Consider the following 19,299-nt stretch of genomic DNA (forward strand, 5'->3'; position numbering starts at 1 on the left):
TGCTGCAGTGTCAGCAGCGAGTCAGCAGGCAGGGCCTCGCACCCTTTGCTCCACCGCCAGCCTGCTGCAACCCTGCCAAGCTGTCCTGCAGCCCCACCGAGCAGTCCTCTGGTCCTGCTGAGTCCTCCAGCCACACCAAGCCATCCTCTGACCCTGTAAGTCCTCCAGCACCACTGAACTATCCTGCAGCCCCAGCAAGCTTGCCAAGTCATGCTCCAACCCCACCAAGCCATCCTGTGACCCTGCTGAGCTGTCCCTCAGCCTCATCAAACCATCCTCTGACTGCCAACTCCTCCAGCCCCATGAAGCCATCCTCTGTCCCTGCTTCATCCTGCAGCCCTACTAAGCCATCCTCTGACCCTCTCAGGTTGTCCTAAGCTATCTTTTACTGCTGTCAAATCCTTCAGCCCCACCAAGCTGTCCTCTGACCTTGCCTGGAGTACCCCCAGGGCCCAGCCTGGCTCCTGCTGCACTTGTGGCCAGTGGCAGACCAGAACTTGCAGAAGGCATCTGGAAATGTTTCAGGTCAGTCCTCTACACGATTTTGCCTCTCTCTTTGGTAAATGTTAGCAGAGGCAAAGGAGCAACACTTATTTTGTGTCTTTTTTTGTTCCAAGCTGCGTCTTGCTGTGGCTTTTTTGTTTTCACTTCTAGAGGACCCTGCTATCAGGGGAAAGAGCTGTCACTTCACGTCCTGTGCTCCACAGATGAAGTCAGGACTGCTGTTCTTGTTTGCCTTTCTGTGTTCTGCACTGGTGCCTAGTGGGAACAGCAGCAATTAGAACTCAGAGGCACGTACAGAAAGGGCTCCGTGGGACGAACAATGGAGAAATTCACAGCCAAATAGCAAAGAAACTTTTAAGCCCAGCTATTTGATCTGCTGTGATTTACTGACCCATTTCCTTCTCTTCATAAGATCCAGGAAGATGAAGGGATTTTTTATTCTCCAGGGCAGAGGAAAGGTTGTAATAACACCAGGAAAGGAACAAATTTCCCAACAGTGGCCGTGGCCAAGATGCCAGGAAGGGTTTTTATTTAATCCCAGTGAGGTTTGGTGTCACTATATCCAACAGTTTGGGCTGTGCTGTACACAGGAACCTGACAGCAGGGCATTATCTTAATCAAGGTAACTTGCCTTCCACGCTGGCACTTGTACCTCCACATTAAGCAATCACATAAACTTATGGCCAATTACATCCAGATTTGTGTTTATAGTTTAATTAAAACAGACTTACTGTTTTGTACAGGATCTTCTCCAAGTGACTGAAAACTTCCCACATGTGCTTGACAGGAATAAATTGGGTTTTGCTGTTACCCCGCAGCCACAAAATTCTTGTACCTGGCAGATGTGACAGACAAGGGACAGATGTGAGAGCCAGATGTGTGAAATCTCAGAGAGGAGGAGGAGGAGCAAGTACCAGCAGACTGGAAATCGCAGGCATTCATAAAAGGAGAGGATTACAGAGAAGGTAGGAGGTCACACACAGCTCGCTGTAAACATCCTTTTCTCCAGGCTGTTGCAATCTCATTTCACAACGGCAAGAAAGAAGATTCCTCTTTACACATTGCCCATCCATACCAGTGGGAGCTGCTGGCACCTTCAGATGGCTGATCCTGAGTTCCACTGCAAGGCCCAGAGGCAAAGATGGCTCATCTGAGGAAGCCATCCTGCCACATGGAGCAACTCAGCTCCAGAAAACCCTCTCAGCAGCTGCTTCTACTTCAGGGATCAGATTCAGACCTTTAAGTAGATACCAGGACCCTTGGCAGAAGAGGGCTGTGATTTAACATGCAGAACATCCTCTTCACGTTCCCAAACCCATCTGAAAGTGTTAGGCCTGCTTTGTGAGTGCCACGGGTGTGGAAAGGAAGGGTAAGCCGCTTCCTCGTGATTCTTTCATGTACCGAGAGGGGGAACCAGCATCAAAAGCAGGAGTCTCTGCTCCAAATTAGCTTGATAAGAGTGCCACAAGAGGTAAATGACGTGTCTGGCTTTTGGTCTGTACCATGACACCTTGGGCTGGCTTTTGGTTGCAGATGGACTGTGGAGTTCTGGAAACATATCTGTTGAGGGGTATCAAATGGAACAGCTGGTGCAAGAGGAAAGCTGGCCAGACAAAGTACAAGTGGAGGGGAGTAAATCATTAGCTAGAGAGACAGGCCTTGAACCAGATCACTTCAGCAGCTGCTAACTTAGTAATTCCCTCATGCTCCCAAATGAACTTTGTTCCTGTAATGAGTGATGCAATGATAAGAGAATGAAGTCTATAAAAATCTCCCTGAAGCCTGGGAAGTTCTATCTAGGGCTCGTCCTACCTCCTCCTCCTCCCATGGCTGGTCCTGTGGCTGAAGTGATAGCTTCCCCTGTGAAGATGCCCTGGTGGAAAGGGATGGTGGTGGTCTTTTTGCTCTGCTCACTGCTGCTCAGCCAGGTAAAGAGAATGATTCAAATGCTGATTCCAACGGTCAGTCAGCTAATTCATTTCACTGCTCCCTCTGGTAAATGTAACTAATAAACCTTGCTAGATTTGCAGGGATCAGAGTAACTGGCAAGAATTAGGAGACAGTAGAGCTCTTTTAGAGGGTTCTACACCGTAAGAGAGTGGAGTAAGTGCCTGGTGAAGACTGGGTTATTCTTGTTTGCATTTCAGTGATTGAGCTCAGTGATCTTAAAGCTGTTTTCCAACCAAAATGCTTTTGTGATTCTATAAGAGGTAACTTGAGCATGCCATGCTACCTTCCCTCCTCAAAAGATTAGACAATACAGTTAATTTTTCATATTCATAGAATGGCTTGGGTTGGAAAGGACCTTAAAGATCATCCAGTTTCAACCCTAGCATAAAAGGCATTTAACAGAGCATGCTACCAGCAGAAAATAAGACAGATTTCAAGTTCTTCACTTTAAACCAAGCCTATTGACCTCAGCAGCAGAATGAGCAGGTGCCTATAGCTGCCTGCTGTTGTGACATCCACATCACCCTCTGTTTCAGACACACTGTGCTTCCCTGCACCACCGACAGCCTCACCTCATCAGACAGAAGAGGATGACTCCCTTCTGGAGAGGAGTCTCGCTGCGACCCGTGGGAGCCTCCTGCAGGGACAACAGCGAGTGCATCACAATGCTCTGCCGGTAACCAAGCTTCATCCATGGGCAGGCTGATCTTACAGGGTGGGAGAGGAGGTTCCCACTTACTCTCATCCAAACAAGTCGTGGAATTACTCTGCGCATAAAAAAAGACATCAGGAATGGGAATGGAGCCATAGGTTTAGAACTCATCAGTAAGCAAGGCAAACAGAGCAGAGTCCAGATGCCATTGATAGCAAGCCTCAGACCTTTCATTGCAACCCAAAATAACCTGTCTCCTCCAAGGAGAACACAGCATTCTAGACAGCTGGAGACCCAGAAATGAAGCCTTCTTAAAGTACTGTTCATTTGAAAGTATGTAATACTTAAAAGCAGTGTCTTACCTTAAATGAATCACAGCTTGAAAGGCAGCTGTTAGGTTCTCATGAACATTAGACAAGAGTAAACTGGCCAGTTCCATGGAAATGGATGAAAATTATTACTGACTGACTGAAAGGTGATGTTGTGAGGCACCTACTGCACCAGAAAGCAGAGACAGGGCAAAATAGAGTTCAACCCCTCTGCTGTGACGCCAGGCTGAGGGAGTTGGGGTTGTTCAGCCTGGAGAAGGCTCCAGGGAGACCTTAGAGCAGCCTTCCAGGATTTGAAGGGGGCTCTAGGAGAGCTAGAGAGGGACTTTGTACAAAGGCATGGAGTGACAGCAGGAGGAGTTATAGCTTCAGACTGGGAGAAGCTGGATTTAGATCAGATACTACAAAGGAATTCTTCCCCATGAGAGTGGGGAAGAGGCACTGGAACAGGCTGGCCAGAGAACTTTGGTGATACTGTGTGTGTGTGTGTGTGTGAGAAGTTGTGGAGGATCCAAGCCTGGAAGTGTTCAAAACCAGGTTAGATGGGGCCTTGAGCAACCTGGTCTAGGAGATGTCTGTGCCCATGGCAGGGGCTTTAAACTAGATGACCTTTCAGGTCCCTTCCAACCCAAACCAGTCTGGGATTCTATACCAATTTTCTTTTACACAAAGCTAGAACAGGACATGGCAGGAGGCTGCTGTTTGGTATCCATTTGAAATGCATCATTTGCTTCTAACAATTAACATAGCTGTGAATTGCAACAGCAGCTGCAGGAAGAAAGAGAAAGGGATTTCTGTTGTAGTTCTAACCTGCAGCCTGACCATACATCCCTGGCAACAGTATTTTGGAGTTGGCACGTAAAGCAAAGGCATAAACTGAGTTGATTTACCTTGAGAAGGGAGACCTTATCACCATGGGCCAGTACATAAATGGTGGCTACCAGGAGGACGGAGACTCCTTTTGTACAAGGAGTGCCATGCAAAAGACAAGGGGTGATGGGGACAAGTTACTGCTGGTTAGATCCCCACTGGACTCCAGCAGAAAATGTTTCCCTATGGGAACAGTTGGACGCTGGAATCGTCTCCCAAGGGAAGTGGTGGAGTCCCCTACATGGGACAGCTTTAAGACTCAGCTTGACAGGGTTCTGGGCCAGCTCATTTCAACTCTCCTGTTACCTAGAAAGGTTGGACCAGAGGATCCTTGAGGTCTGTTCCAACCTGGCATTCCATGAACTGAACAGAGGTGACGACAAGGTGCAGGGCTACCAGAGCTGAGTGCCAGCACTGCCATACGGCGAAGGCTGCTCAAGCTGTACCCGAGGATGTGTCTGACCTGCAGACAGCCAGCAGGAGGAGCTGGCAGTGGCTGACGGTGTTTTGTTTTCCAGGAAGAACCGCTGCTTCCTCAGAACAGCCTCGGAGTAACCCTTCCTGCTGAGGACCACTCCTCACTGTTACTGCTAACTCTGCTCCCCTCCGCTTGGGAAATATTTATTGACCCTGCAGCAGCGAGGACAGTGAATCCAGCAAGCAGTGCACTTAACATCTCTGTACAGGAGCTGATGAAAAGACTCCAAAGAGCTTGAGAGCATTTCCCAACCCAGGCTGTGGCACTGCAGCAGACGCTTCAGGATGACTCAGGCCAGGCTCAATAAAAGGACTCTGCCTCTGCTCTTCGCTTTGGGTTTTTTTGTAAGAGTTTATTTTTTTAAAAGGTGTGAATTAAAAAACTTTGTATTCAGCAAGGCTTGGTTTCTCCTTGTATCCTGTCAGCAAAGCAGCTGGGGAGCACACAGCAGCAGTGCTTGATTCAAACTGGACTTTAGACATGTCTCCTTCCACCTGGCAAGTGCCCAAAGCCGATCCTGCATCCACCTCACTTCAGTCTCAACCGCTGAGCTCTTATCAGTGGTCCAGATAAAGGCCTGTTAGAAAGAGGGAGCAAACAAACTGATAATAGTGATAGCATTTTCAATACCCCAAATGGATCCAGTGATAACTGGAAGTATTTCCCTTTAATTAACTACTCTAATTTATTTAAATGCATGCCCTAGACTGACCTTTGTCTCTGCAGCCTCTTCTGATTGAGAACAAACTGACTGAAATCCCATCGTGACCAGCTGCACATAACTGGGAGGGCTGAAAGAAACAAACCTGCTTTTGATTAGATACCAACACAACTGGGACATGTTATAGGTTGAGTTGAACCTGCTGCTGATATTCAGTCACATCATGCCAACTTCATAAGTGCTGGCTGGAGCAAAGTATTGTGAGGCTTGAGGTTCAGGTTGTATCACAAGAGGCTTCCTCTTTGGGATGCTGCCTCCAATTTTGGAGTGCTGGGCAGGCTGCAGGTCAGGAGGTTGCTGGCTTCTGTGCTTTTTGCTCACAGGCTGAGGGGATTGTGCATTGGATCATCTTTCCAGTAAAACTCTTTATCTCAACTCTTATCTCAACCTAGTTGATTTTTCTTTTTTTGTGTCAGTATTCCCCTCATCTGTGTGGGGAGAGGGAGGGCTCTCGAGAGCAGCTGTGGTAACCCAGCACAGACACAGATCCATAGATTCATAGAAGTTTGGGTTAGAAAAGACCTCAAAGATCAACTAATTCCAGTCCTCCCATTATACCAGGCTGGTCAAGACCCCATCCAGGCTGGCCTTGAACCTTGGCAACCTGTTCCAGCACCTTTGAGATTTTCAGCCTAAAGAGAGCTCCAGGGAGACCTCATAGCAGCCTTCAAGTACCTGAAGGTGCCTAGAAGCAGTCTGCAGAGGGACTGCTTAGAAAAGGCCCTGACTGATGAGGAGCAATGGTTTGAAATTGGGAGATTTAGACTGGATGTCAGGAACAAGTTGGTAACATAAGGGTGCTGGAACACTGCAACAAGCTGCCCAGGGAGGTAGTTGAGACTCCATCCCTGGAGATATTCAAGGTCAGGCTGGGCAAGGCTCTGAACAGCCTCATCTAGTGGAGGACATCCCTGCTGACTGCAGGGAGGTTGAACTGAATGACTTTTGGAGGTCCCATCCAAGCCATTCTACAATCTCACCAACACTGAAAGCTGTTTTCCTTTTCTGATAACAAAAAGAAAAGAGCCAACCACAAAACCTCTGCTTAAAAATGCAAGCAGGCAGGCGGGGAGGCAGGACAGCCAGACAAAGAGAGGCGCGCAGCGGGCGTGCGGTTTAATACAGAAAAATCTATTTGATATTTATTAAACTTAGTTTCTCCAGTTACAGTTTTGCATTGTACAAAGCATTTTTAATGACACAGTAGTTAAAAAGATCTTTACAAATTGAAATGTGATACCCTTTTCTCCAAATAGTTTTCTTTTAATTGCCATAAATTTGTTTAAAAATACACATTAAACGCATGTTTCAGACACTAAACTTTCTATAATCTCAATACCACAAAATACATAGAATATACTATACAGATGTGGAAAAAAATCTAGTTAGTATATAATACTTTTGCTCACCATTAACAGCTTTATTACGTGAAATGCAACATACTGACTTAGAAATCCTATTTCTTTTTTTTTCTCCTGGGTTTGTTTTTTTTTTTGTTGAGCCCCAAAGTACCCTTTTGAAATTTCAAATGTATTGCAACAAATAAAAATCACAGTTTGCCTTTTTCTCTTTTTTTTTTCTTTTGTTGTTTGTTTTTTTTTTTCCTTTTTTCCTTTTTTTATCCTTTTTCTTTTTTTTAACAGTTTTGGTTGAAGACAGAGGCCTAAATATTCCCATAGAAACAAACAAAATGTAAATGAAAACGAACAGCCAACCAAAACCCCACAGATTTGTTGTGTACAAAGCATAAAACGAGAGACATCTCATTAGTTACTAACAGTACCTTTGTCTGGATGGTTTCATCAAGGGCTTCATTTAGAAGTAACAGGTTAAAAGTGACCTTCCCTCCCCCATTCCACCCCAAAACCCTACCCCCCCCCAAAAAAAAAAACCCCAAGCAAACAAAAAAACCAACAAAAAAACTTCTAACCCTTTCTTCACCAAATAATAATTTCAAATAAGATAAAGGATTCTTTTTTTTTTTCTGGGTTTTGTTTTGTTTTTTAATAAATATATAAGCACTTTATCCTCCATATACAAAATTTCTTAAAACAATTTCAAAGGAGGGGGACCAGATACAAATGTCAGGAACTGTGCTTGCAAAAGTCATGCCTGGTCCTTAAAAGAGTTGAGTTTGCAGGTGTCAAAACGCCAGCGCAGCTGAAACCCAACGCTGCAGAAGGACTCTGCACCCCAACTACCTCAACCGGCAGCGTTGCATATAAAAACTGAAGACAGGGAACACTGCGCCCCAATGCCCCTGGGGCAGCTGCTCCACCGCCGCGCCTGGAGGTTACGCCCGCAACGGACATGCTACCCTTTCGGTGCCGGGTGAACTTAAAACAGCTGAAGCATCTACACGAAAACTGCCTCCAGAAACCCTATGCTGCACCACTTCAAACTGCTCCCTGGAACTCAGCTGAGTGTTGGCACAGAGCCGCAAGGCTGCCCAGAGCTCACACAGAGGGAAGAATTCACTGACTCCAAAGCCACTTCGAACTGCTCCCTGCATCCCCCTGGAAGTCAGCCGAGTGTTGGCAGAGCGCTGCAAGGCTGCCCAGAGCTCACAGAAGGAAGAACTCACTAACCCCAGCACTGGCCCTCCTCTCCCTGCTCTGTTTTCAAACAGCATCACAGCGGCAGAGACCAATTCCTCAAAACCCAGACCAGAGCTGGACACACACCTCGCCATTCCCTGATTGTTCCACTTAACGTAACCTTCCCACTTGGGATATTCGTCTCCTGAAGTAGGTCTGGATTAGTCTGAGTTGGCCAGCAAAAGCTTTGGCTGCTCCTGACAGATGTCTAAGCACTAACTTCGGTGCCTAGAAACAGAGGGGTTTTCCCTAACGCCCATTCAGCAGATGGAAGAATTGAAACCCTGACCAAACTCTTTGTCCCAACTGGAAGAATGTGGAAGTCGATTACTCCCCAATGGGTAATTCAAACTTGACTTGCTCAGGCCCTTTCTGTATCTGCCTTAATAACAGAAACACTGCAGTGACAGCAAAGATCTGCTCAGGAAATGACACGTTAAATACAGCAAAGGTAGTTTCTCTCTCTCCAGCAGTCTGCCACTTTGGCAAGCTACCTAAATTTATCTGCCTAAGGCTTTTTTTTTTACTTGCCCCAGGCAAGTGCTTACATTACTCCCCTAAAGTCCTGACTCTCTGGATGTTGGGGCCAGTCATAAATACAATTTCAGGGCACTATTATTATTATTTTTGTGTGTGTGTTCTCACAGCAATCAAGCCTCAGCAATCTAAAGGAATATACATTGCACTCCTGTATAATATGCAAGATTTCTCACCAAGAAGGTGGCAATTCAGCACTCAATAAATAATATATCAATATAGTCAGTTGCACCATCATCTAAAAACAAGTAGAACATAGACTTTGGACAGACAGAGTTCATATAGATATATACATATATATTAAAAGACACGTACAATACAAATTGCATACTGCCATCAGAAGCCAAAAAGAGCCAATCCATCTGCTCTGCTTTATGGCTAATAGTTTCAAATCAAAAGAAAAAGTCTTGGGCTGTTTGACTCTGGTGTCCTGAAGGTTTGGTTAGAATTACAAAAGGGTTGCACCTTATCATCACCTAAGGAGGGAACCTGCAATCTGTCAGCAAATGCAAAGTTTTGATATCTGAGCAAGCCTAGTCTGATTAAGCCATTTTCAAGATTCACCAACTGGGTCAGTGTTCAGTGAGGGCACTGAAAGGACGGTGCTGATATGTATTTCAGACACAATCATCTCAGGAATCGCTCAGGAAGCCAGGAGCTGGGGATTCCCTGGGGGTTACTCGCTGTGCGATGGGTGCCAGCACTCATGTGCCACCCATTCCCACAGCTGTGGTGTGGGGGTTACGGAGGAACAGACTGAGACCCTTCCCTTGTACTCTAACAGCCTGTTATTTCCTTGCACTTTGAGCTCTGAAACCTGACCAAGCACGGAACCTCTCTCTGGGGAACAACGGAAAATCCCAAACTGAGATATGCTTTGGGAATGGGGAAGGTTCAATCGGTTTGGAATAGCCACAGGTGCATAAGGCATTTCTTCTGAATGAACAAAGCACTGCACAGCTCCTGGACAGACAGCAGACCTGGGACAGCACTCTGGAAGGGACCTCACTACCATGGACACTGCTTTGGGTGGGACACTTTCAACCAGTTCCAATCCACATTTTGACACGATGTAAAAAGTCTCCTGGTCATTTGAAGACAAATGGTTTAAGATCCTGGTTTAGGGATAAAAGATACAACTTTACGAGAACCAGTTTGATGTGACACCAAAAAGGGAGTTTGTGACACCAAAAATGGGCTTTGTGACAATGGTTTAAGGTCTGGTTTTAGGGATAAAAGACACATCTTTAGGAGAACCAGTTTGGGGTGACACCAGAAACGGGGCTTTGGGTGACACCAAAAACCAGGGCCTTGGGTGACGACAACAAAAAAAATGGGGCTTCTTGAGATCAAAAAGGGGCTTGTGACACGAAAGAAGAGTTTTGTGGGACTCTAGTTAAGAAAAAAACAAAAATAATTCCCAGAGCTGAGCCCATTCCTGCCACCAGGAACGGTGACTGTGCAGGAAGGAGCAAGCCAAAGAGCAGCCATGCTGGCCAGTGCAGTGCTACGCAAACCATGACCACAACACCTAGGAAGGTTATTTTTTATATAGCGTCAAAAGTGTGCTAGGCACTTCAGAGTATTAAAGGAAAAAATAGTTGACAGTGTCCCATGAACCAAGAGGGGGAGTTTGAGGGTACAGAGTTCTGTCTCCAACAGCAAACATGAACAGAAAGGTGACCTTTTGCACAGTGATTCAATAAAAAGGATGCTCCAACAGACCTGGAGAAATTCAGCTATCGTGGAAAGAAAAGAAGTCAGAGGTCTGCTGGCCACGTCTCATCGACTCGTACGTAGCAAAGCTTTTCTGGAAGTACAAAACACGCTGGAACGCAAAGGAAGCTCTACGAAGATGCAGCTACCTTGGAGTAGGTTTTACTACTTTTGCAAAACTTCTAAACTCTTAAAGCCCAAAGGACATCCTGCAGTACTAAGTGGCGTAGAATTCTATTCCTTCGATCGAGGTTGCCGTTGAGTTTGGCACTTTAACTACAGCTAAACACACACACACACGAGAAAGAAAAAAAAAACAAAACAACCCACAACTTTAGTGCAATCAATTTTTCCTGAACATGCATGTTCATATCTGGGGAAGAGAATAAAAATGGGAGAGGAAAATAAAACAAACAAACGAACAAAGCAGCATTCCACGATCTCGCTTCAAAGGGTTCGGAGCTTTGACTCTTCGAAAGGAGCCCAGCGCAAGAAGTCAGTTTGTGTGACGGACACGAGGACTTGTGTCAAAGGAAAAAACAACAACAACAAAAGGAAATGGAATTTTACCAAAGTACTGCAGAAGACCACTGCATACAGTATACCTGGTCCTGCTGTAAAACATCTTGTAAACAGTTCATAAAATCTTCATCTAAAAGTAAGGCATAAGGCACACCAGACATGTTAGGGGCACTAAGCAATACTGAAAGCAGTAGCGGTTTAAACCTTTTGACTCGGACAAGCACCTCGCGTGGAAAGGTACTTTGGTTTTACACTTGGAGAGGACTCAACTGCAACTCCACCCCAACTGCTTCGAGTTGCAGCGAGCTGCTCCCTCTGCTCCATCAAACATTGAAAGGGACCTTCATCAAGACTTGGCAAACACAAGTTAGCAATCCATTCAGCAGCCAAACAGTCCATTTTTCCCTGGCAAAGCAGGCGTGCTCCCACCCCACGATGGCTCTTGCACTGTCATCCTGTAGTGTCCATTACATACCAGATGCTAAAAGGAAACAAAAAATCATAATAAAAGGACCTTGATTCCTATTTCAAATTCCTGGTTTCTCGGTCAGTGGGAAAGATGCAGATGAAGAGTTGTGGGAGGAACTGAATTGGTGTTGGTTTCTGAATCACCAAGTTGGGTTTCTAAGGGTCAAAGAATGACAAGCACAGAAACCAAAAGGTGTTTGAAATGAACCCACCAAGGTGGGTGTCTAAGTGTCAAAGGCAAAGCAGGGAAACAAAAAGTGTTTCAAATGAAGAAATGCCAAGGAAAAGGGGAAAATAAAAAAAAGAAGGAAAAAACCTCAAAAAGCACAAGATTGTCCTTTTCAGAAACCTTTCCTGTATGCATCGCACCCACCGGACCAAAGTTCATTCCTACACCTTGACTTCGACATCACCTGAACTGCAAAGCACTGTAATGTTTTGTGATTGTTATAGTGTTAAATCCATGGTTGGAAACCACCTGGAAAAGAATCCAGATCAGGTCCAGCTAAATATTTTTTTTTCCATATAAATTTCTTTATAATTCATTTAAATGAAGTATCTTAATACGTAGAAGAATATCTGGATTTTTTTTTCTCTATTTAGTACAAATTCTGCAATAATAAATCTGTAGTTGTCATTTATTAGTTGACTCCTAGGCATTAGGCATGGAAATTATGGTGTTCCTATGTTAGAACCTAGCAATCCTAGTTCCTCTTACAGGCTCTACCACCACAAGACATTACAGAGTAACAAAGCTCACAACGTACTTAAATAAAGTGTCTAGGTTTAATTTCCACTAAGTACTCAAAAAAGGGTAAATTTGAGGGAGGAAACAGTTAAAAAATTGCCCCAAATTGGGCTTCTCAAAAATTAAAAAAAAAAAAAAAAGGAATTAAAAATAAATAGGCTTTAAACTGACTATTTCTGTACTATGACTGGAATTCCAATGATCTATCCAGGATAGATCAACACAACTACACTTTTCAATGTAGCAAATTTTAAAATACTTAAATAACTTAACGTGGGAATACTGAAGAAGTCCTTTGACCAGCTGATTCGGGAAGGGGGGGTTTAAAAACACAAAACACAAAATATGAGGATGGGAGACATGGGGGAAAGCATTCCTTGTTCTTAGTGTCAACTAAGCAATGTGTTATGGCAGTCTTCCTTATTGACATGACACAGTGTTGTGGAGAGAAAAATCAGAGGCAGCGAGAAAAAAAAACGCCTTGGGTTGTCCATTCCTTCAGCTCCAAGTTGTCACTTGGCATCCAGGCGCAGCCAGTGCAAGCCCTGCCGGGTGTAACGCACCAGCTCCGTCATGATGCTGGAGTTAAAAATCAGAGGGCCCATCACTTTGTCCAGTTCAGCAAAGAACTCTAAAACAACAACAGAAACACCAGTTAAAGCTGCCAGGGAAACATCACCTCCCAGCTAGCGATCCTGATTTCACAGAGGAGTGATTATGTCTAGACTAAGTATCATACAGAAGGGAGATGAGGAAGAAATTCCTTACAGTGAGGGTGGGGAGACACTAGAACAGGCTGCCCAGGGAGGTTCTGAATGTCTCCTCCCTGGAGGTGTTCACAGTGTTGTATTCTATCAGTCACAGAACAGTCACACACTGGTTTGGAACGATGGCATCGAGTTACAAGGTGCAGTTTTGCATGAAGTCATGCAAGATGTTAACGCAGAATCCCAGACAGGTTTGGGTGGAAAAAGACCTCTCAAGGTCATCCAGTCCAACCCCCCCACACACTCAGCAGGGACAGCTGCAACTAGAGCAGGTTGCATAGAGCACCAAACAATCTGACCTGCAATGGTGCCAGAGATACAGCAGCTAGCACTTCTCTGGGCAACCTGCACCAGGCTCTCACCATCCTCAGTATCATCTCTCCATTTTCTCCAGACAAATCTCCCTCTTGGTTCAAACCATAACCTGCCATCCTGTCACAACAGACTCTGCTCAAAGGTCTGTCCCTAGCTTTCTGATCATCCCCTTTGAGTACCGAAAGGTCACCAGAAGGTCTCCCTGGAGCCTTCTCTTCTCCAGGCTGAACACCCCCAAGTCTCTCAGCCCAGCCTCACAGCAGAGGGGTATCACTTCAATTCAGGTTCCAACCATCTGTATTCCTCTTCCCATTTACTTTTGAGAGGACCTGCCTCAGCATCCAGTGCAACACCAGCTGCAACTCTAAAATTCAAAGCCTCTGAAGGGGCAACTTGTTCCAGTATTTCACCACCCTCATTACAAAGAGCTTCCTCCTAATGTCCAACCTAAGCCCACCCTGCTCTGGTTTCAAAGCATTACCTTTCTGTTCTTTAGACAGCTGTTCGGCTTGGTCCCAAATTTCAGTGGCATAGAGGAAGTTGGACGTAACTTGGACGTAGCTGGCTGCCATCTGATGGATCCTCTGGGGGATCGTCACTGAAGACCCACTCCCTGAAGGGTTGGCTGCCCCAGAAGAGTAATTTCCTGAATTCCCTGGAGACAGCTTTGGAGAGACTGGAGACGGCATCCCGACAGGCTTGCTGCTTGCCCAGAGACAGAGAGCACACTGTTAAAGGCACATCTATTTATCTGCACACACGTGACCTACACCTTCCTCCAAGATGCCCTCTAACTCCTCTCCTGCCAGATCCAAGACTATGGGATGTTGGAACGTTCCCACTGACTCAAAAAGTCAAGACTTGCCCTATAGCAAACGAAATGAGGATGCTACAACTCTTTAAGTTTTAGCTCCACATCAAAAACCCAATCCCCAAACCTTTTCACCTCCTAAATGTGTCCAGCTCTGTGGTCCTCAGCACAGGAAGGATGTGAACCTGATGAAGAGGGTCCAGAGGAGGGCCACATAAATATCAAAGGGCTTAAGTTCCTCTCCTATGAAGACAGGCTGAGATCTTGGGTTGCTCAGAAAAGGTTCTGTGGAGACATTCTTGTGGCCTTTCATTACCTGAAGGGGGTCTACAGGAAAGCTGGGAAGGGATTGTTTACAAAGGGATGTGGCAATAGGACAAGGGGCAAAGGGGCAATGGTCTTAAACTAGAGCAGAGTAGATTTAAACTGGAGGTTAGGCACAGGTTCTTTATCATGAGGCTGGTGGAACACTGGTTGCCCAGGGAGATGGTGGCAGGCAGCCTCATATCTGGAGATGTTGAAAGTCAGGCTTGATGGGGCTCTGAGCAACCTGACCAGTGCAGAAGTCTGGACTAGATGACCTTTGGAGGTCTCCCCCCATCCAGCACACTGCATTCTGTGATTCTAATTCAGTAAAAGCTTGAATTTGTTGTTTAACTAAATGGATCTTCAGAACAGCAAGGAAAACATCCCAGCTCCATGGGAATTATTCTGGCAGGATACTCCCCTTTAAGGTAACATTGATGCCCATCTGAAATGCCCTCCTGAAACTCAGAATACCTAGCAAAGGGCCATTCTTCAGTTTTAAAACAGTAAATAAGCTATACTATGGAAGAGACAAGCCTGAGAGTACTTACAGCCTTTAATAAAGGGGAAATAAAGGGATTTGTGAGGGGAAAAGGTATTAAATAAACTACCAAAACTCCCTGAGAAAAGTCAAGTTTGCAGGAAGGAGCCGTGAGGAACCCTCTGCAGAGCACTCTGGCAAGCAGCAGCCTTCCAAACCTTTTTATCAGAACAATTACACAACCAAATCATGGAATGGGCTGGAAAGGACCTTCAAGATCATCTAGTTTTAATGCCCCTGACATGGGCAGGGACACCTCCCACGAGACCAGGTTGCTCAAGGCCTCATGCGACCTGGCCTTGAACACCTCCCTAGGCAATCTGTTCCACTGTGAAGAATTTCTTCCTAATCTCCAATATAAATCTCCCCTTTTCCAGCTCAAAGCCACTGCCCCTCCTCCCATCACTGCAAGCCCTTCTAAAAAGCTCTCCTGTAGTTCCCTTCAGGTATTGGAAAGTCTCCCTGGAGCCTTCTCTTCTCCCAGCTGAACAGCCCTAACTCTCTCAGTCTGTCCCCACAGGGGAGGTTCTCAAGTCCTCTGATCATCTTCATGGCCTCCTCTAGACCTGCTTCAGCAGCTCCATGTCCTTCTTATGCTGGGGGCCACCAGGCCTGGACACAGTGCTCCAGGAGGTCTCAGCAGAGCAGAGGGGCAGAATCCCCTCCCTTATCCTGTTGCTCTCACTGCTTTTTATGCAGCCCAGCACACAGCTGCCTTCTGAACTGCGAGCAACCACTGCTGGCTCATGATGAGTTTATCGTCAACTGGCAGCCCCAAGTCCTTCTCCACCAGACTGCTCTTGAGCCACATCTCTTTCAGATGGGATTTGTGCTTCAGATTATTCCAACAAATCTCCACCCTTTGAACAAGCTCCCCAGGCCTTTCAAGAGTGAAAAGCTACTCTCTGAGCACCCCAGGCACAGAGAACCAGCCAGACGATGAGAAACAGAGGTAAGAGTTTTCTCACTCACCTTCCCATGCCAGGTGATGGCGCTTGAGAATTGTTGAAGGAATTCTGTTTGGAGAAAGAGGAATTTGTCACCTGACTCATGTTTATACTTCAACTAATTAAGACTTTAGTTGGTTATCTGATTGCTTATTTCACAACAAATCAATTGCTGTCGTTTTTATTTTAAACAATTACTAACACTCTGAATTACATCACAGTAAATTCAAGTTTGGGAAAATATCCCTTTTTTTCCTGATGTCTAAATGAGGAGATTGTTTTAGCAACATAAAGAAGGACACTGGAGCAGTCCTCTGTTCTAACCAACTGCCTCTTTAAAAAAACATTTGGGTTTTTTCAGCCCACTAATAGGAAGAAATCTGTTAGTATAGGCATCAAATGATTAAAGGTGTCTCAGAAAACCTGACATGTCAGACATGTGAGAAGCCTGTTCCCTCTCAGTATTGATAGCTGAAGCCTTCAGAGAAACCCAGTGACTTCAGCTACTCATCCCCCAGTGCTCCTTTGAAAATCTCAGCCTAGACTAAGGACTGAGTAACATCACAGATGTGCTGGAAGTGGTTTTCTTGTCTTCAGCATCTTGACATGTGCCTCTTCATCTTCTTTCCCTGACAACACTTTTAAATCAGCTGTACAGGAATGTATCTGAAACTCACTGGAGAAGGGAGGTGATGAATGATTAAATATCAAACAGCCCATTGCAAACAGCAAAAATCCAGGAGGACCAATTTGGTTTTGAATGAGAAGCTGCTCTAGTGCCAGCTTTGGTGCAGGCTGAGTAGGAGCAGCCCAGGACCCTGAATTCCTTCAAGTCTAAACTGTGATGTTTCATCTTGATAGACCTGTGGCAAGAAAAGTGTTTTTGGATTCTGCTTGAAGGCTACTGAATATACTAGGAAGGACAGCAGTTAGATCAATTTATTAATAGAGACTTCTCATGCTAGGATCAGTAGAGTTCTGACAGCCATGTTATCCCTCTCCAGCTTTAAACTACTCAACTTCAACATATTCTCAGGGTCCGGTTCCAAGAAGGGCATATTCCAAGGTCACATGCAAACAATCTGAACAGTGGATTCATGAATTTTAAGTGCTGTAAAGCTTTAATTTGATGAGGTTTTAATACTTTAAGAAATGATATGCAATTACCTTTAGGTGTTCAGTCAGAGTTTTAGAATACTTCAATGCACTTTCCTTTTTCAGTTTGAAAAGCCTTAGGTAGAGCAGAGACTGGCACCGCAGACTGACCAGAGACACAACAACAACACATGTTCAGTTAAAGGCAAGTTTAACAGCAGGGAACAAAGCTCTGTACCTTGCAAAGCTCACTCTGCCAAGCCTCACGTTGTAACTCAACAAAAAAAAATCCTTATGCATCTTTACATTCTCAAGGGAATAGACCTGGCTCTGTATGCCTTAAGCTGAAACTATAAATTAGAGTGATCTTGCTGGTAAACCATCTCTGAACTTAGGAGACAGCACTAAGGTACTTCCTGGACAAGGATTTAATTTCTTTTATGCCCATGTCAGGACACACTGCGTCTGAAGCATTCCACCATGGCCCCCGGCCTCTCCTTTCGCTTCCACCTGATACCAACTGCTTCTGGTTTTCTATACCTGCTGATCTAGGAAGCTAGTGACAATTCTATAATACCAGCTCAAATTTGACTTGGGTGAGTACACAGCAAAGATTCTTAGCCTCTTGCTGTTACTCCTTTGTATTTCATAGATCAACAGCATGATTTGGATTGGAAGAGACCTTAAAGATCATACAGCTCCAATCCCCCCTGCCATAGGCAGGGATACCTTACACTAGACCAGGTTGCTCAAGGCCTCATTCAGTCTGGCCTTCAACACCTCCAGGGAGGGGGCATCCACGATGTCTCTGGACAACCTGTTCCAGTGTCTCATCTCCCTCACTGTAAAGAACTTGGATGTGACTCTCATTAACATCCCCTCTGCCCTAGGTGACAGAAATCAGTCACACAGCATTAATCTTTACTTGTAGCCAAGTGGAAAATGCATGTATTTAGATCACAAACAGAGAGCTCATTGGATATTAGGAAGAATTTCTTTCCTGCAAGAGTGCTCAGGAACTGGAATAGGCTGTCCAAGGAGGTAGTGGAGTCAACATCCCTGGAGATGTTCAAAAATGTGGACATGGCACCTTGGGACACGTTTTAACAGCCATGTTAGTGGTAGGTTGATAGTTGCACTCAGTGATCTTAGGTCTTTTCTAAGCAAAACACTTGCGATCTATGATTTCACGCAGCTCAAAGATCTGAAACTCATGACAGCAGAGGGTCAGGGTAAGAAGACACATACCAAAGCACTGCTAGCCTTTTATCTGCAGCCGTAGCATCTGGTGCCAAGTAATTCTTCAGTTTCATAGTGTATCTACAAATAAAGGCATCAAGTAAGCAACAAAAGAAAGACCACAGAATCAGTTACCAATCACAAAACACTGGTGTGTTTGGGAGTTTGGAGTTTCAATTCTCTTCATCTCAGAGACCTGTTTCAGACCCTAAACCAAATGCTGACTATGTGGTAATTGGGATAATTGTGATTTTTTGTGTGTGTTGTAGAGAGACTTCAAGAGGCTCTGCAGGAAGCATCTAAACCTTCAGGACACTTCAAGCCTCACAGTAACCAGAAGGAACTGGTAAGTGATCCAGTTTTACTGGAAAATAAGAAGAGATCTCCTAAGTTGGTGGCAAAACTGAGCTAGCAGCTCACTTGTCTTTTGTACAAGCTTTGAAGCACTCACTTGATTAATTCCACAGTTTCTGAATACATAGGGAACGGGGACTTGGATTCCTGAGCATTTTTCTCCAATGCATTCCCGCACTCGATGAACGACACCACAGCATCTAGGTAGTACACAGCCTTCTCAAACCTGTCAGACTGAGGAGATGGGGGAAAAAAAACAAACGTCAGAACAAAAATCAGAAAGAAAAGACATGAAAACTCTAGCACAGAAGGGCAGCAAAATGGTGAAAGCAGCAAACAATCCCCAGTATGATGTGCAACCACCAGTAAGGACTGGAGATTGACTTACCAAAGCATCTGCATTATGTTTCAACTTCTTTGCTTCCTGTAAATAATGATCAGCTGAGTAAGTCCTGCAACAGAAGAGACAAATTCATGGACTCAGCTATAAAGTGCACTTCTTTTGACTGAAGTTTCTGAATATTGTCAAATTTTGTATTTTTCCTGTCTTTAAAGTTACAAGAGCTACACTATGCTGAAACTGGTCAAGAAGTTGTTAATTACTAAGCAGATAAAGGAAATAATTCGACCATTAAAAATATAGGAAGTTAAAAAGTAAACCAGAAAGGTAAATTAAATAAAGAAGTAAATAGTTAAGGAGTATGATTAGCTGCAGTATGATTAACACCCATCAGTGTTTAAAAACAGAACGTCCCAGAGCTATTTAAGTCCCCTGCATGGTCCTTTTAAGCTCAGCAGGAATGCAGAGGGCAAGCTGCAGTTCCTCCTCAAG

At 44.9% G+C, this 19,299-nt stretch overlaps 2 protein-coding genes across 9 annotated transcripts in view; one reads left to right on the forward strand and one right to left on the reverse strand.

The window, feature by feature from the left end:
- Positions 1-1,001: 1,001 nt before the first annotated feature.
- The window catches only part of AFF4 (ALF transcription elongation factor 4), a 67,073-nt gene continuing 48,775 nt past the window's right edge, over positions 1,002-19,299 (reverse strand). For 2 of the 7 annotated variants that reach the window (XM_064161656.1, XM_064161654.1), the window contains 8 exons: positions 18,856-18,919; positions 18,565-18,701; positions 18,123-18,194; positions 16,947-17,040; positions 15,805-15,848; positions 13,656-13,876; positions 5,496-5,574; positions 5,108-5,360 (listed from right to left, as the gene is read on the reverse strand). In XM_064161656.1, the coding sequence (XP_064017726.1) occupies positions 5,312-5,360; positions 5,496-5,574; positions 13,656-13,876; positions 15,805-15,848; positions 16,947-17,040; positions 18,123-18,194; positions 18,565-18,701; positions 18,856-18,919 (760 nt within the window). In that variant the 3' untranslated portion in view covers positions 5,108-5,311. Of the gene's footprint in view, positions 3,222-5,107; positions 5,361-5,495; positions 5,575-10,902; positions 12,724-13,655; positions 13,877-15,804; positions 15,849-16,946; positions 17,041-18,122; positions 18,195-18,564; positions 18,702-18,855; positions 18,920-19,299 lie in introns of those variants that run through there. The other 5 variants (XM_064161657.1, XM_064161655.1, XR_010306382.1 and 2 more) reach the window with 4 other exon arrangements.
- Positions 1,395-5,107, forward strand: LEAP2 (liver enriched antimicrobial peptide 2). 2 transcript variants are annotated; one of them, XM_064161662.1, is made up of 4 exons: positions 1,395-1,469; positions 2,305-2,432; positions 2,991-3,130; positions 4,824-5,107. In XM_064161662.1, the coding sequence occupies exons 2-4, from the start codon at positions 2,331-2,333 to the stop codon at positions 4,858-4,860; spliced, it is 279 nt and encodes a 92-aa protein (XP_064017732.1). In that variant the 5' UTR covers positions 1,395-1,469; positions 2,305-2,330; the 3' UTR covers positions 4,861-5,107. The 2 variants fall into 2 exon arrangements, with proteins under 2 accessions (XP_064017732.1, XP_064017731.1); XM_064161661.1 differs by lacking the exon at positions 1,395-1,469 and having other exon boundaries at positions 2,252-2,432.

Source organism: Pogoniulus pusillus, chromosome 22 (genome assembly GCF_015220805.1).
Source record: "Pogoniulus pusillus isolate bPogPus1 chromosome 22, bPogPus1.pri, whole genome shotgun sequence".
NCBI classification, from domain to species: Eukaryota; Metazoa; Chordata; class Aves; order Piciformes; family Lybiidae; genus Pogoniulus; species Pogoniulus pusillus.